Source organism: Rhinoraja longicauda, chromosome 7 (genome assembly GCF_053455715.1).
Source record: "Rhinoraja longicauda isolate Sanriku21f chromosome 7, sRhiLon1.1, whole genome shotgun sequence".
NCBI lineage: Eukaryota > Metazoa > Chordata > Chondrichthyes > Rajiformes > Arhynchobatidae > Rhinoraja > Rhinoraja longicauda.
This window is the reverse complement of record NC_135959.1, coordinates 24,889,347-24,907,059: the sequence shown is the minus strand read 5'-3', so window position 1 is coordinate 24,907,059 and position 17,713 is coordinate 24,889,347. Positions and strand designations below refer to the sequence as shown.

General features: G+C 42.8%; 1 protein-coding gene across 1 annotated transcript in view; it reads left to right on the top strand.

Moving 5' to 3' along the window:
• Nucleotides 1–17,713, top strand: part of LOC144595148 (kelch-like protein 1) — a 276,933-nt gene that overhangs the window by 242,096 nt on the left and 17,124 nt on the right. The window contains exon 7 of the mRNA XM_078402262.1: nucleotides 13,775–13,999. Coding sequence (XP_078258388.1) covers nucleotides 13,775–13,999 — 225 coding nt within the window. The remainder of the gene's footprint in view (nucleotides 1–13,774; nucleotides 14,000–17,713) is intronic.

Sequence of the window (17,713 nt, the reverse complement as noted above, 5' to 3'; positions counted from 1 at the left end):
TCCCCCAATACAGCGTGAATGCATCAACTGCTGCTGCCTCAGGGTCTGGTTCCCAAGCGACATACGTTGGTACCTGGTGATTCAGCCTGGATGCAAATAGATCGATATCTGGTGTGCCATATTGCTTTGTAATTTCGGCAAATATTTTGGGATTTAACATCCATTCGGTGTTATCGTTAAATTTGCATGACCTGGTGTCTGCCACTGTATTTTGCTTACCTGGTAGGTAAGTTGCTGATAACCAAGTATGTCTTTCGACACACCATTGCCAGATTAGGTTGACCAATTTGTCACATGATATTGACTTTATACCACCCATGTGGTTGATATAAGCCACCACCGTGGTATTATCTAATTGCAACCGGACATGTGCATGATGCGTATTAGATGAATATGCTTTTAAACCATAAAACGCACCCAACATTTCTAAATAGTTGATACCCCGTGTCTGTAGGCAAGATGATTCAGAATTAGTCCATCTGCCCCCTGTGCTGGATTGCATGTTAGTTGCTCCCCAGCCCAAAGTACTGGCATCCGTTTGAATGGTTAATACTGGGTTGGTGATTATTATGGGACTGGAGCTGAGCCTAATGTTCCTTGTCCACCATTGTAACTCTGTAATGGATTCAGCAGTTAAATACATAGCTCGGTCAAAGTGACCTGAGTTTTGCTTTAGTGCGTGCACTTTTGCTCTTTGTAAATTTTGGTAGTGCAAAGGTCCAAATTGTGTAGCTGGGAAAGCTGCTACCATTTTTCCAATAACTCTAGCTACGTGCCGTATGGTTGGCTGACGTTTATGCATTAGTTCGTGGCATGATAGTGCCAATTGTGATGCTTTCCCCTTTGGCAGAGTTACAACCATGCGAATAGTATCAATCGTAAATCCAAGATAGTCCATGGTAGTGGACGGTGTAAAATTGGATTTATCTGGATGTATGGCAAACCCCAAAGTTTCAAACAAACGTTTGGTGGCTGCTACTGCCAAAATAGCTGTCTCCAAGGTTTTCCCTACTATTAAAATGTCGTCTAAGTACGCCATGACTATATGCTTTTGTTTTCTTAATAATGCCAAGGCGGGTTTTAAGATTTTAGTGAACAACCTTGGAGCGGAGGTTAGTCCATTTGGTAAGGCTTTAAATTGCCATAGCTGTTTCATCCAGATAAATTTTAAGTATTTACGGTGTTCCTTGTGTATGGGTACTGAGTAGTAAGCATCTTTTAAATCAATGCCTGCTAGAAAGTACCCTGTAGAAATCAAAAGTCTGGCGGTTTCAAAAGTTTCCATCTTAAAATGTGTGTACTTAACTGACTCGTTTAACGTAGTTAAGTCAATGATGATGCGACATCCACCATCTTTTTTAGTTTTAGTGAAAATATTAGACACAAATTCCAAAGGTTCATGTTTTGTTCTTTCAATGACACCTTTTGCTAGTAGCCTCACAAGTTCAGCTTGACCCTCTTGTGTCTCTTTGACTGAGAGGGTGAATACCCTTTGGGGTATGTGCTGAACGGGCGGAATGTTTTCATGAACAAAGTCAATTTTATAGCCATGAATGCAGCTTAGTATGTATTTGTCATTAGTGATGGTTTCCCATGCATCCAAAAACAAGTGCAATCTCCCCCCTGATAGTATAGAGTCCCTACTGCTCATATGTCGAGAGGTACCAGACCCACCTACCTGCATGGTTACTGGTGTTAATTTTTCTTCTGCCTCTTCGCTGGACGATGAGGTGTCTGCTGGGCTGTAGAGGGCTGCTGTTGCCGTTGATGTTGTTGGGGGTGGCGCATTTTCCATGGGGTCCGCTCTGGGCCCTGGCCTAAAAAAGGCTTACGGGGAATGATTGCGGACCCCGAGCTTTCACCAGTCGCATATGGTCTATGACTGGTGGACGCCGTGAGGTACTGCCGCCTGGGTTTGTTGGGTCTGCTCGGTCCCAAACCTGCCCTCACGAGACCAAAGGTCTTGGATTCTTCCTCTAGGTCTTTCACCTTTTTTGGAAGATCCTTTCCGAAAAGCAGAATTGGAGGTTCTGAACCCGGTGTTTTGCAGAGTCCCGCAAACTTAGGGTTGAGGGCAGGCTTGATGATTTCCTTCCGTAACATATTGATTTGGTATTGAGTGGTGCACAGCAGAGCTAATGTGTCTTGCTGATTTGTGGAGATGTCCACACCATCAATGGACCGAGCATATGATGTTATCCCTGCAGTCAGGAGTTTCAGGGTTTTCTGGAGCTTCAACTCCAGGTTCCTGATGTTCTGCCCCAGATGTCCCCAAATTTGGCTGTTTACAGCTGGTACATTTAATGATGTACAATTTTCTGGGGCTGTATATAGCTCAAGAGCCTCATTGAGCACCTGTTCTTGTAGGGGTTTTGAGGACAGGTGGTCAATGCTGGCTGCAAGTTTCGGCTCTAAAGGCCGACCCCCTCGTGGAATGACCACGTAGCGGTTGACCACACCCAGCAGCTCTTCCTGATCCTGTACACTCTGCGTACTCCGGACATCTTCAGCCAATAACCCCTCTTCTTGACCAGCCCAGACCTGGTCGCCAATGCTGCCTTCAAAAGAAGGTGAGGCAATGGCCAGTGCCATAAAGGGCACTGCGGGAGTACCTGGGCTCCCTTGGCGAGTCTGCTGCTGCTCTCTCAGCAGATCTCGCTGGAGCATTTGCTCCATAAGCCGTTCCATTCGGCTTAGGCGGCTGCCAGTGCCGCTCTTTAGCGGTGTGGCATCTTCATCCGAATCGTCGGATACTACCGCCCGGTTCTGGCTGCAGGTACCTCCAGCTCGCTGTTCAGGCTGCACTAGCGGTGCTGGGCTCGGCTCGGTAGTTGCTGCCGCCTCTTGCCCCCCCTCCAAAGAACGTTCCTCAACGGAAAACGAACGGGGGCGAGCTGCAAATTTCTTTCCTCTGGTCTTGCTCATCTTGGGACCTAAAGCAACCCACAGAGCACAGAGAAAGTACTCACGGCGACGGTAAACTTACCTGTCGGCCCGACTTTTTAAATTGTAGCGGGAGCACCTTGAACTCCCGTTCGTCGCGGGTGCACTGCGTGAACGCTAATGTCGCGCATGCGTGCTGGACGGGGTCTTCACGTAGTCACTCACGTGACTCCGAAATAAAATGCCCAGGAACATTTGGTGTTTAGCAAGCTGCAATAACACTTTACATCAGAGTCCCTCGTTCTAGCACAGCAGAGGATTTATACATAGAAGGCATTGCACTCTAGTTAGATTTATTCAGTGATGTGTCAGTGCCTGGAATGTGTCTGAGTATTTGGGAAGATAATCTGCTTTTCAAGATGGAATATAACAGCCTGGAATGGAATATGAATGATAGTATGCACTTAAACAAAGAAATAGATCAGATAAATTTCAAAGGGGGCAGCGAGTGGTGCAGTAATAGAGCCCCTGCCTCACAGCATCAGACCCTGTCCAATCCTGACATAGGGTGCTGTGTGTATGTGGGGATTGCACATTGTCCATGTGACCGTGTAGGTTTCCTTCTGGTGCTCCGGTTCCTCCCTAAGTCCCAAAATATGAGGGTTGGTGCATCAATTGGCCACTGTAAATTTCCCCTGATTTGTACAAAAGTGCTAGAGTTTGGAGCCAGTTGAAGAGATTGTGCACTGAATAAAAATTGGGAATTAATGTAGAACTGATGTCAATAGGTGCTTGATGGCAGGCATGCACTTGACGGGCTGAGGGGCCTGTTTTGTACTACATGCTTCTACAAGACGGTTGGCCATTTAATATCAGGTTCTTACTAATATCAAAGTTTAATTGGCTTGGAAAAGAAAGAACAAATACTTAAATATGAAGGAACAATTTGAGTTTAGGTACAAAACATGTCCTTCTATAGCTGCCTTGAACTTACTGACTGCTTTGGAAGCAATGGTGAATTGATGACATTTTTCAGCAGATCCTCACCCACTTTAATCAATGCCCCATTCACTCTCATATGTGGGCAATGGGACAGGTGATTATTTTTCGGATGTAGTTATTTTCGTAATGTAGGACACAAAATTTTGCGCACAAGTTCCATCAAATAACAAGTTTACAAGTACCAGATTTTTCATTTGTGTGTGGTATTGACAAAGGGATTCATTTTGGTCAGGACACTGAAGAGAAAGGAACTGACAATAGACAATAGAAAATAGGTGCAGGAGAAGGCCATTCGGCCCTTCGAGCCAGCACCGCCATTCAATGTGATCATGGCTGATCATTCTCAATCAGTACCCCCTTCCTGTCTTCTCCCCATACCCCCTCACTCCGCTATCCTCAAGAGCTCTATCTAGCTCTCTCTTGAATGTATTCAGAGAACTGGCCTCCACCGCCCTCTGAGGCAGAGAATTCCACAGATTCACAACTCTCTGACTAAAAATGTTTTTCCTCATCTCTGTTCTAAATGGCCTACCCCTTATTCTTAAACTGTGGCCCCTGGTTCTGGACTCCCCCAACATTGGGAACATGTTTCCTGCCTCTAACGTGTCCAACCCCTTAATAATTTTATACGTTTCGATAAGTTCCCCTCTCATCCTTCTAAATTCCAGTGTATACAAACCTAGTCGCTCCAGTCTTTCAACATATGACAGTCCCGCCATTCCGGGAATTAACCTAGTAAACCTACGCTGCACGCCCTCAATAGCAAGAATATCCTTCCTCAAATTTGGAGACCAAAACTGCACACAGTACTCCAGGTGCGGTCTCACTAGGGCCCTGTACAACTGCAGAAGGACCTCTTTGCTCCTAAACTCCTCTTGTTATGAAGGCCGACATTCCATTGGCTTTCTTCACTGCCTGCTGTACCTGCATGCTTCCTTTCAGTGACTGATGCACTAAGACACCCAGATCACGTTGTACGTCCCCTTTTCCTAACTTGACACCATTCAGATAATAATCTGCCTTCCTATTCTTACCACCAAAGTGGATAACCTCACACTTATCTACATTAAACTGCATCTGCCATGCATCCGCCCACTCACACAACCTGTCCAAGTCACCCTGCAACCTCATAGCATCTTCCTCACAGTTCACACTGCCACCTAGCTTTGTATCATCGGCAAATTTGCTAATGGTACTTTTAATCCCTTCATCCAAGTCATTGATGTATATTGTAAATAGCTGCGGTCCCAACACCGAGCCTTGCGGTACCCCACTAGTCACTGCCTGCCATTCTGAAAGGGACCCATTTATCCCCACTCTTTGCTTTCTGTCTGTCAACCAACTTTCTATCCATGTCAGTACCCTACCTCCAATACCATGTGCTCTAATTTTGCCCAACAATCTCTTATGTGGGACCTTGTCGAAGGCTTTCTGAAAGTCGAGGTACACCACATCCACCGGCTCTCCCCTGTCAATTTTCCTAGTTACATCCTCAAAAAATTCCAGTTGATTAGTCAAGCACGATTTCCCCTTCGTAAATCCATGCTGACTCTGAACGATCCTGTTACTGCGATCCAAATGCTCAGCAATTTCGTCTTTTATAATTGACTCCAGCATCTTCCCCACCACTGATGTCAGACTAACTGGTCTATAATTTCCCGTTTTCTCTCTCCCTCCTTTCTTGAAAAGTGGGATAACATTAGCTACCCTCCAATCCACAGGAACTGACCCGGAATCTATAGAACATTGGAAAATAATCACTAATGCGTCCACAATTTCTAGAGCCACCTCCTTAAGCACCCTGGGATGCAGACCATCAGGCCCTGGGGATTTATCAGCCTTGAGTCCCATCAGTCTACCCAAAACTTTTTCCTGCCTAATGTGGATTTCCTCCAGTTCCTCTGTCACCCTAGGATCTCTGGCCACTAGAACATCTGGGAGATTGTTTGTATCCTCCTTAGTAAAGACAGATCCAAAGTACTGGTTCAACTCGTCTGCCATTTCCTTGTTCCCCATAATAAATTCCCCTGCTACTGTCTTCAAGGGACCCACATTTGCCTTGACTATTTTTTTCCTCTTCACATACCTAAAAAAGCTTTTACTATCCTCCTTTATATTATTGGCTAGTTTACCCTCGTACCTCATCCTTTCTCCCCGTATTGCCTTTTTAGTTATCTTCTGTTGCTCTTTAAAAGAGTCCCAATCCTCTGGCTTCCCACTCTTCTTTGCTATGTTATACTTCTTCCCTTTTATTTTTATGCTGTCCCTGACTTCCCTTGTCAGCCACGGGTGCCTCTTACTCCCCTTAGAATCTTTCCTCCTCTTTGGGATAAATTGATTCTGCAACTTCTGCATTATTCCCAGGAATACCTGCCATTGCTGTTCCACAGTCTTCCCTGCTAGGGCCTCCTTCCAGTCAATTTTGGCCAGCTCCTGCCTCATGCCTCCATAATCCCCTTTGCTATACTGTAATACTGACACCTCCGATTTTCCCTTCTCCCTCTCAATTTGTAGATTAAAACTTATCATATTGTGGTCACTGCCTCCTAATGGCTCTTTTACCTCAAGTCCCTTTCAATAAAATAACGCCTTGTAAGGAGACAAGATGTCATTTATTGACATAAATTGATTTAAAATATAATAATAATCTGTATTCTTAAAAAATATTTTAAAAAGTACATGGCTATCTTTACATTAAATGGTGTCACCTTGTTTATACATTCATAGTGTAATCTGATCTGTACATTTGTAGTCTGAAGGAGGATCCCGACGTGAAACGTCATCTCTTCATTTCCCTCCACAGATGTTACCTGGCTGCTGAGTTTTGCCAGAACTTTGTGTTTTGCTATACATTTGTAGTGTTAATACTATATACAAGTCATCACTGTCATTCATTTGGCCTTTTGGACAATTCAGACCTAGTATTTGAAAGACTTTTTTCATAGGGCATAGCCTCTCAACGACAAGTGACTTGGAAGTGCTGGTGCAGGATTCCCAAAAAGTTAATCTGCATGTCGAATCAGTAGTAAAGAAAGCAAACTCGATGCTAGCATTTATTTCAAGAGGGTTTATAAACATTCATGCTGAGGCTTTATAAGGCACTGGTAAGGCCACTTTTGGAATATTGTGAGCAATTTTGAGCACCATATCTGGGGAAGAATGTGCTGTCTCTGGAGAGGGTCTGGAGGGCGTTCACAAGAATGATCCCTGGGATGTGTAGGTTAACCTATAATGAGCGTTTGTCGGCACTGTGCCTGTACTCGCTGGAGTTTAGAAGAATGGGGGGGGGACCTCATTGAAACATACAGAATAGTGCAAGGCTTGGATAGAGTGGATGTGGAGAGGATGTTTTCACTAGTGGGAGAATCTATGACTAGAGGTCATAGCCTCAGAGTAAAGGATGTTCTTTTAGGAAGGAGATAAGGAAAAGTTTCTTTATCCTTAAGGAAGATAAGGATATTCTTAAAGAAGAAACTTCTCTGAGGGTGATGAATCTGTGGAATTCTTCGCCACCGAAAACTGTGGAGGCCGTCAGTGGATATGTCTGAGGCAGAGATAGATAGATTCTTGGTTAGTACAGGTGTCAGAGATGGCGAGAAGGCTGGAGAATGGGGTTAGGAAGGAGAAAGAGATCAGCCATGATTGAATGGCGGAGTAGACTTGATGGGCCGAATAGCCCAATTCTACTCCTATCACATGTGGCCTTATGACCTCACTTATGTGGTGCGAGGCAGCAGTCCTTTCCCACAAAAAACTTTGCATTGGTTGCACCAAAGTTCCGTGAGTCCCTCAGCACATACACCTGCAGTCTAGAATATGCTAGTTGACAACATTGTCTGACAGCAAATCATTGTATACGGGAAGACCAACAACTTTCAGACAGATCAAAGTGTGTCCTTCACTAAACTGACGATCTCCCAGCAACATATTTATTGCCCACAAAAGGTGGCAGCACCATAATGAACACATTTTTCTCAACCATTTCTCACACATTTTATACCAATGCTCCGAGTATGGTTTGTCAGCATTGGTGTAAATGGGTTAGAACTTGTTGAGAAATGTCAAGAGATCATCATGTTGCTGCCACCTTTTGCTTATGGACCCCAGCATGGAGCACAATGTTGTTCCAATTCCCCAGTTGTTACAATGGACAATCTGCCTGCTGAACCTGGAATTTAGAAGGAGAGAGGGGATCTTATAGAAACATATAAAATTCTTAAGGGATTGGACAGGATAGATGCAGGAAAAATGTTCCCAATGTTGGGAGAGTCCAGAACAAGGGGTCACAGTTTAAGAATAAGGGGTTGGCCATTTAGGACTGAGATGAGGAAAATCTTTTTCACCCAGAGAGTTGTGAATCTGTGGAATTCTCTGCCACAGAAGGCAGTGGAGGCCAATTCACTGGATGTTTTCAAGAAAGAGTTAGATAGAGCTCTTAGGTCTAACGGAATCAAGTATATGGGGAGAAAGCAGGAACGAGGTACTGATTCTGGATGATCAGCCGTGATCATATTGAATGGCGGTGCTGGCTCGAAGAACCAAATAGCCTACTCCTGCACCTATTTTCTATGTGTCTATGTTTCTAACCTCTGCTGAGATAGGCTTGGTGCAGAGACATTGAGCTCATGCATTGAAATGAGAGTGGTCACTGCAAGGAAGAAGGCCAGGCATTGGGTAACTTCCATTTTATTCGGTAATTAAGTTTGATCTAATATTTTTAGGTGTGTAAGTATTTTAGTGAAATATATCTCAAAATTTTGTTCATTTATTTTAAAATATATATATATTTAATAATATCAGAGCCATTCAGACCACTCAAAGTCTATAATCGTGTCAATGGTCAATTGAAGCCAGAGGTGTGAGCTATCAGCAAGTCAAAACCTTTTCTGGGGTTTTATGATTAGTCAGTCAATGCAGTGTTTGCAAGTTGGCAATTTGGGATTGAGAAAGATAAATGTTATTGTTCGTCTGAGTCAGCAGCAAGCAGTGGCTTTATGATTTGGGACTTCGCATTATGCAAGAACTTACAGCCACACACGACCTTGCCAACTGGGAAATAGTACAGTGCTTGCAAGTTGGCAAATTGATATGTTCATTGTTTGTATGTGTCAGCAAGTTTCCACTCAACATCTCATCTAAACATTAGACAGACCTCTGACTCTTCTGCTGTCCCGAACATTGGGCTGGTTACCTTGCTTGTGTGGCTGGAGTGAGACTTAATCCAGAATATCCTGACTCAGAGGGAGAATTGAAATGCATTGAAGTACAGTTGTAATTGTAAGAGCAAAGAGTCTCCCTCCCCCACTCAAGTTGCACTAGCTTCTTGTTTTCACCCTACAAACAGCCTGTTTCCTTTATCATCATTACTTTTTTGCATATCTTTCATTCATTGTTCTTTATCTCTTTACATCATTGTCTATATCTCTCATTTTCCTTATCCCTAACCAGTCTGAAGAAGGGTCTTGACCCGAAACGTCACCCATTCCTTCTCTCCAGAGATGCTGCTTATCCCGCTGAGTTACTCCAGCTTTTTGTGTCTATCATCAAAGTAAAAGTAATATACTGAAAATTGAAGATGGAACTAATAATACCTTCGTAGCAATGTTTTACATTTTATAATTTAGGCTTGCAGCACATGAAGGCAAAGCCTTTGATTACAAAAATGGAATAATCCCTAAGATTGTGCATTTGTAAGTACGTAGACCATGCAACTTTTAGTAAGTAGCTAGATTCCAAATTTTCTTGAGAAATGATAATGACTAATTTGAGTTAAATGATGTATTTTTCTGATTTTGTTGTTGCTGGTGTCTACAACATGAAGGAACACGGTCACAATTATATACGTAACAGTGAAAGAGTCAAGCTATTCTGACACAGCTAAGTATTGTACAGATTAGCAATTACCCAGAGGGAATAATCGTTCTGCTTATTAGGCAGGAAATGTTCCACAGAGTTTATTACTGAATTAGACTCCATTAATGGATTAGCTTTTTTAGTATGACTTTTTCAACAACCAAATGGAAATGACATCTTACAGTAAACTGAATTCACTGAGAATACTAGTTTTTTTTAATGTTGTATGCTTCAATAGCTGTAATGCAAACCATTTATCATAAATTCTATCAATATATAATTCCAAAAACAAACTCATGATTAAGGACACCAATATACAAATTTTGAACCAACAGAGATAATGACAACTATTAAAACACATATTTAATTACAGTGTTATTTACTGAGATTTGGCTTTTGTTTTATTAAGAGATGCCAATAGTTATTGTCCATTCCAATTGCATTTGAACTGGGAATGCAATAGGCATCAATACATTATTAGATATGGAGACACATACAGACCAGATTGGGCAAGGATGGCAAATCCTCCACTCTAATAAACAATTGTGAACTGAATGGATTTTTACAATAATCCTGTAGATATGTTTACTTTTTTATTAATTTTCTGGTTTATTGCTGGATCATACAGTGAATGGAGTTAAATATTGTTTCACACAAAGAGATGAGAGGGCAACATGACCACAAACGTGGGTCAAAGTGATCGCTCCAAGGAGTTCCTCGAAGAAAAAGGAGAGGTACAGAGATTTTTCGAGAGAATTTCCTGAATTGAGAACCACACTTCAATGAAGAAAACTGCACATATGCAAATGTAACAAACCTAACTATTTAAGTAAAAGACCATTAAACAAGCCCTTCCCTTTATGCTTTCGATTTCCATTGTACTTACGATGCGATACGAAACGATAGAACTTTATTTATTCCAGGAGGGAAATTTGTCTGCCAAAAGTCATAAAACACAATATATATGAAACATGAATTTAAAGTGATGAGTGGAAAGGATTGGGGATGTGCAAAGATTTGGGAGGGTGGGGGAGGGGAGTCAGTCTACCCCACGACAGAAGGGGGAGGAGTTGTACAGTTTGATAGGCACAGGGAAAAAGGATCTCCTGTGACGTTCTGTACTGCATCTTGGTGGAACCAGTCAGTTGCAGAAGGTACTCCTCAGGTTGACCAGTGTGTCTTAGAGGGGGTGAGCTGTATTGTCCAAGATACTCAGCAGTTTGAAGAGCATCCTCCCCTTCAAGATCACCTCGCATGAATCCAACCCCACCCCCAGGATGGAGCCAGCCTTCCTGATAAGTTTGTTAATCCTATTGGCATCCGCGGCCTTCGCCCTGCTGCCCCAGCACATGAAAGCGAAGAAGATGGCACTGGCCACCACCGATTGGTAGAACATCTGCAGCATCTTACTGCAGACATTGAAGCAACAGAGCTTTCTCAAAAAGTACAGCTGGCTCCGTCCCTTCTTGTACAGGGCCTCAGCTTTCCTGGACCAGCCCAGTTTATTGTCCAGGTAAACTCCAGGGTATTTGTACTCCTTGGTAATCTGCACATCCACACCATTGATGGAGACTGGACAGGGTTGTTCCACTCCTCCTAATGTCCACCACTAACTCCTTAGTCTTGTCGCTGTTAAGCTGGAAGTGATTCAGCCCACACAATTCAACTAAGTCATTAACTACACAATATTTAGCTTCCTCCCCTCACTGATGCAGCCCACAATTGCAGAGTCATCTGAAAACCTGCAGGTGGCAGGAGTCTGAGTTATATCTGAAGTCCGAGGTGTAGACGGTGAACAGGAAGAGGGAGAGGACCGTCCCCTGTGGGGCCCCTGTGTTGCTCACTACCATGTCCAACACATAGTTCTGTAACCTGACATACTGTGGTCGTCCAGTCAGGTAGTTGGTGATCCAGGACACCAATGGAGCTTCCACCCGCATCTTTGTCAGTTTACTCCCTAGCAGGACAGGCCGGATGGTGCTAAAAGCATTGGAGAAGTAATAAAACATGACTCTCATAGTGCTTCCCGGCTTATCCAGGTGAGCATAGGAACGATGGAGCAGGTGGATGATGCCATTCTCAACCCCCATCTTAGTTTGGTAAGCTAACTGCAGGGGGTCCAGGTAAGGTTTAACAAGAGGTCGTAGGTGAGTGAGCATCAGCCTCCCCAGGGACTTCATGATGTGAAGTCAGTGCCACTGGTCTCTAGTCATTGGAGGAGTTGGAACGTGTCCTCTTTGGTACAGAAACCAGGAACATCATGGGAACCCTCTCCAGGCTCAGGTTCAAGATATTCTGGAGTACTCCACACAACTGGCTAGCACACGCCTTGAGTACCCTAGGGCTGACACCATCGGGACCTGTGGCTTTGCCTGGGTGGAGTCTGTTGAGCTCTTTCCTCAACTGCTCAGCCTTGATGGTCAGGTGCGACAAAGTAAGGGCAGAGGAAGTGAACCAGCGGGATTGAGGGGAAGAGTCTATCGGGGAGCGGGGTACAGGGTGGGCAAAGGCCCCTCCATCAATTCTATTAAAAACAGGTTTAGCTCGTTGGCCCAGTCCTGATTGCTTTCCCTCCCCAGACCACTAGTCATCTTGTAGCCTGTAATGCTCTTCATCCCACTCCACACATCACTCATGTTAAGTTTCAGCTCCACCTTCCTCCTGTAGTCATCCTTGCCCTGTCTTAGTCTCACCTTCAGATCTTTCTTCACTCGTTTCATCTACCTGTCACCATTCCTGAAGGCCCTCTTCTTCTGGTTGAGAAGGGCCTTTATGTCACTGGTGACCCAGGGCTTGTTGTTAGGTAAACTGTACAGTCACAGGGACAACGTTATCCACACAGAATTTTATGTAACTGGTAACATTGTCCGTGAGTCCATCAATGTCCTTTCCATGGGCACGACAGAGTGTGCCCCAGTCTGTGACCTCAAAACAGCCCTGTAGAGCGTCACAGGCCTCCTGTGACCCCCTCCTCACTGACCTTGTGGTCACAGGCAGCCTCTGGACCATTGGCTTATAGCTGGGTAGAAGGTGAACCAGGTTGTGGTCCGATCTTCCCAGTGGTGGAAGGGCTATGGAGCTGTATGCCTCTTTAACATTGGCATACAGCAGGTCCAATGTTTTCATATCCCTGGTCGGACAGTCAACATACTGAGTGAAAGTGGGTAGGTTAGCAGCCAAAGTTACGTGGTTGAAATCCCCTGAGATAGCGATGAAAGCACTCGGGTGTTGTGTCTGAAGTCTCGCAGTGATTGTGTGGATGACGTCACTCGCACACAGCAGGTTGGCAGACGGAGGAATGTAAATAACCACCACGATGGCATGTGAGAATCCCCTGAGCATATGGCATGGATGGAGACTAGCAAGGAAGGCAAATCTTCCATCCTAATGAACAATGGTGAACTGAATGGATTTTTACAATAATCCTGTCGATACTAAGACTGTTTTCTTTTTATTAATTTTCTGCCTTATTTGATTACCAGAATTTAAATGTCCTAATTGCATTGCTGGATCAGACAGTGAATGGAGTTAAATATTGTTTCACACAAAGAGATGATATGGGCACTGACCATAAAGCTTGAGTCAAAGTGATCGCTTCAAGGTGTTCCTCAAAGGAAATGGAGAGATACAGAGATTTTGTCAGAGAATTTTTTGAATCTCAAACTGGAAACATTTTGACAAAGAAAACTGCACATATGCAAATGTAGCAAATTTAACTAATTAAGCTAAAAAAAGACCATTGAGCAACCCCTTCCTTTCATGTTTTTGATTTCCATTGTACTTAATTTATTATGTAAATATAGAAATTCCCAGCTTTTTCTTCCTGCTATTAATTGAAAAAAAACACAAGTACATTCGTCAGTAAAAGCTCCAGAGAAATGTGAGCATGAGATGAAAATATCTTGATGGATTTTAACTTAGCTTTTTGTCTTCTGTTTGTTGTGGGGGGTATTATTAGGTTGCATGTGATGTGTGCATTCAGGATTCCAATCTGCTCTTTCACGTCACAATCTTGTTTCGCTAATTGTCTTATCAGGTGCCACTACCATTGAAAAATATGACCTTCGAACAAATACTTGGACCCAGGCTGGAGTGATGAATGGTAGGAGACTGCAATTTGGAGTAGCTGTCATTGATGATAAACTTTACGTGGTTGGAGGCAGAGATGGCCTGAAGACTTTAAACACTGTGGAATGTTACAACCCAAAAACAAAGACTTGGACTGAGTTGCCTTCTATGTCAACTCACAGACACGGTCTTGGTGAGTATTTTTTTTAAATGATTTCAGATTTATGAATGACAATGATCAATGATTATTATAATGACAATCATCCATGCTTCATTTGAAGGGTCTCGACCCGAAACATCGCCCATTCCTTCTCTCCAGACATGATGCCTGTCCCGCTGAGTTACTCTAGCTTTTTGTGTCTATTTTCATTTATGTTGGGTGGTTTCCAATGAGCTTCCCACCAATATCTTCCTTCCTGTTATATAATCAAACAACACTGCCACATTTTTTTATCACACATTAATACTGTTGTTACTTAAAATATGGAAGGTTGCAGGATGACTTTTGTAAAAAAAGAATGAATTAATAAATGAATGATTGATACTTTATTGTCACATGTACGATGCTTTGTTTGGCATACAACCGAGGCAGTACACAAATATCGCCACATGTTGGCGCCGACAAAGTTAAAAAGTACCAAACAATCCTCCCTGAAGATAGACACAAAATGCTGGAGTAACTCAGCGGGACAGGCAGCAACTCTGGAGAGAAGGACCCTTCTTCCGACCCGAGAAGTCACTCATTCCTTCTCTACAGAGATGCTGCCTGTCCCACTGAGTTGCTCCAGCAGTTTGTGTCTGACTTCGGTTTAACCCAGCACCTGCATTTCTATCCTACACAAGCAGACCCCCCTTTGTTCTTGGTTGCCCCCCCCCCCCCCCCCCCCACGCCAGGTCCCCCCATTGGTCTCGCCGGTCCACCTCGCTCTCTGTGGCCCAGTTCCCGTTGACTCTGGTCCGATTCGGAGTCGCAAGCGGATCCTCCAGCATCGGTCCGCGGCAAGCAAGTCCTCTGTCATCGGTCCATAGTGAGCTTTCCTCGTTCCTCTGTCATCGGGTGATTCCTCCATCATCGGGCCATGGCCGGCGTGTCCTCCATCATCTGACTGCAGCGGGCAAGTAGCACTAAACATAGAAATAAATTATTTCTGTTGAGACAAAGGGTATTACTCTAAAAATTAGAGCCAGACTTCAAAGAAGAGGGTAATGGAATTTGGGAATTTGTTGCAAATGGCAATTTAGGTTGACTGTTAATTTTAAGACTATGTTTAATAAAACAATTTAGGTATGCATTAAAAAATCAGGTTAATTTGTGTGTGTCATGAATCAGCTAATATTTCATTGAGATGCATCACAGAGGCACAGCTGGTAAAGCTACTCCCTCACAGTACCAGAGACCCGGATTTGATCCTGACCTCGGGTGCTGTCTATGTGGAGTTTGCACATTCTCCCTGTCACCTCGTGGGTTTCCACCAGGTGAGCTGGTTTGCTCCCACGTCAAAAAGACGTGCGGGTTTGCAGGTTAATTGGCCTTTATAAGATGCCCCTCCTGTGTAGGGTGTGGATGAGTAAGTGAGATAACACAGAATGGGTGTGAACAGGTGATCAATGGTCAGCATGGCCTCTGTGGGTGGAAGGGCCTGTTTCCATGCTGTATCTCTAACTTGAACTAAATTAAAATTTAAAAAAAACTAAAGCCAGAACAAGCTCACGTGTCTAAATGCCACATTGTAGGAGTTTCTACATATCAATGCATATCAAAGTCAATTGTTTCCAATGGTTGCTCACCTAATATCCAAGTATATTAATTCTTTGCAGTAATTTTTCATAAAACACATTTCCAGACCATTACAAAATGGTCATTTATATTTTATTTGAAATGTGTTCATTTAAGAAAAATAAATCCTCTGCTTCCCTTTTTCAGAGTATTGGTAGCAGAACCAAGAAATGTGACATTTCTCCATTGTCATTTTTAAACGGAGACAGGCGCTCCATTAAATGACCCTTTCCTTCATTTGAATAAAATTGACGAGTTATTTGTTCCAGACAGAAAGTGCTGAAGAACTATTCTGAGGTAAATACTAAATTCCCTGAAGACCATTATAATTTCTGTGGCAGTCGCAGAATAATTTCACCTCTCGTCAATCTTGATTTACAGAGAGTGGGAGACGTACAAAATGAAGTGTTTTTACACCAACTCCCAAAATCTATCATGAATTCTGGATTTTATATGAGAACAGGATTGAATAAAAATATTCCACGCTTTTGCCAAATGAATATGCAAGTAGTGTAGAGTCTGGCATGCAATCAAGATTGCAGTTTGACAATGCAAACTTAAAGTTTCATTTCATTGCCTTCAGTTGTTGAATTATATCACTCCAAGCTCAATGCATCAAATGATATGAAGGAAAATTTCCTAGCTTTGCAGATTTTGGTCCTTTGCTTAAAAAATACTATTGGTGATGCTGTCACAGGAGTGTTTAATACACTTGTAGCAAATTCATCAAACATTTTAAAGGAGGTACTGACTCGTATTTAAGAGCATACCATTCACATTTGTTCATGGAACAAAATTGCGATGTCAGTCTGTGATATTTTATATTAAATTAGTGAATCAAACAGTGACTATCTGCAGTTGATAAGTCTTCAACTTCTGTGGTTAAGATGCAGCAGTTTGCCAAGTTGCGGAGGTTTCAATTTGGCAATGTGCAATATCTTCGTTCTTCGGAATTTCAATTGGGGTCAGGCCATTGAAGCACAACCAACAAAAATTGCAAGGTCTGGGGAATAAAGAGAAACAGAGAAAATATAGGTAGCAGTGACTTTTATTGCCCAAACCTAATTTTCTCTAAATTGAACAGGTCACTGCTGAGGGCAGATAAGAACTGACAACAAATGCAATAGGTTTGGTCCAGCAGAGGTTGGACTGGGTAAGATTAGCAGATTTCCGTTTCTAAAGGACAGTGATGAGCCAGCTGGGATTTTACAACGACTGACAGTTCCACGGCCACCAATAATATTGATGTTAGATCTGTTTCTTTTTAGATGTACTTAATTATGTACATTCCTTGGGCAATTGGTGAGATTCAAACTCGTGATTTTAGATCAAAAGTCTTTTGAAACTAAGCTGCTAACTCAATCACCATGCAACCATGCATCATAAGTACTCTGACCAGAATTGTACCTTTTAACAAGATGTTTTATATTGTTTGGTCCTGGGATTTGGGCATCAATGGCATTTATTATCCATCTATAATTGTCTCAGAACTAAGGAAGTATATTATCAAACCATGCGCGTTCTTTCACTAATCCAGTTTCATGGCTACTGTAACCAAGACCAGCTAATTTATCCATCTAATTAATTATTTTAATTTACATCCCGACGTTGTTTTTGTAGGATTCTAGATCAATGTTCCATTAATCAATGTTCCATTATCCAAATTTCAAATTGCCATTAATTCCTGTCAGGGGTAATCCTGATACAAACTTAACAACCCAAGAACTTTGCCAGGAGAGTTTTATAAGAGAAAGCCAGAATGAGATTAAAAAAATAAAGACTGGCATTTATCTAGAGCCTTTTATATTCCTTTTGTAAAATAGGAAATGTATGGGGACATAAACATAGGAGATTTGGGAGGTTACGTGGACATTGCCATTCTGTAAAGCAACACTCATGGACTCATCGAGCCATAGAATTATACAGCATGGAAACAGGCCCTTTGGTCCAACTTGCTCACACCAGCCAGTCAATGTTCGAAATTTCATCCAAGTCAGACCCATACAACATGGAAAGAGACCCTAGTTTACAGTTAAACAGTTTACAATTTAGTTTATTGTTACGTGTACTGACAAGTCCGCAAAAGCCAGCAAAATCCGATCAAGTGTAGTTTGAGGATCACCAACGATT